The 442-nt window shown below is 63.3% G+C and overlaps 1 protein-coding gene across 1 annotated transcript in view; it reads left to right on the forward strand.

Annotated features, from left to right (window-relative positions):
- The window catches only part of LOC105305974 (matrix-remodeling-associated protein 5), a 36,537-nt gene that overhangs the window by 11,431 nt on the left and 24,664 nt on the right, over positions 1-442 (forward strand). The window contains exon 5 of the mRNA XM_023523760.1: positions 26-442. Coding sequence (XP_023379528.1) covers positions 26-442 — 417 coding nt within the window. The remainder of the gene's footprint in view (positions 1-25) is intronic.

Consider the following 442-nt stretch of genomic DNA (forward strand, 5'->3'; position numbering starts at 1 on the left):
CAACGGGACGCTCTCCATCCCCAAGGTCCAGCCCAGCGACGGCGGTTACTACAGGTGTGTGGCCGTCAACCCGCTCGGCGCGGATCACTTCGCCGTGGCGGTCTCCGTGAGGAAGAAAGGCCCTGGACGGTCATCACCGAAGAGAGGCCAACGTCCGGGCGGTAAGACCGCGTCCAGGCCACGGGACGTGGCGGAGGACGAAGGCGGATCCGCAGATGATGCCATCTCCACGAGCCGTCTGCACCCGAAGGACCAGGAGACCTTTGTCACGACGAAGGAGGAAGCCAGCGCCGGGGGTCAGAAAGCCAAGAAAGGCAGACGAAAACTGAAGGGCTGGAAGACCCCCATGAAGGAGGCGGACACGGGCGTCGCGGAGGGTCGCAGAGTGTTCGAGTCCCGACGGAAAATAAACATGGCTAACAAGCAGATCACTCCGGAGCGC

Source organism: Pteropus vampyrus, unplaced genomic scaffold (genome assembly GCF_000151845.1).
Source record: "Pteropus vampyrus isolate Shadow unplaced genomic scaffold, Pvam_2.0 Scaffold407, whole genome shotgun sequence".
Lineage (NCBI taxonomy): Eukaryota > Metazoa > Chordata > Mammalia > Chiroptera > Pteropodidae > Pteropus > Pteropus vampyrus.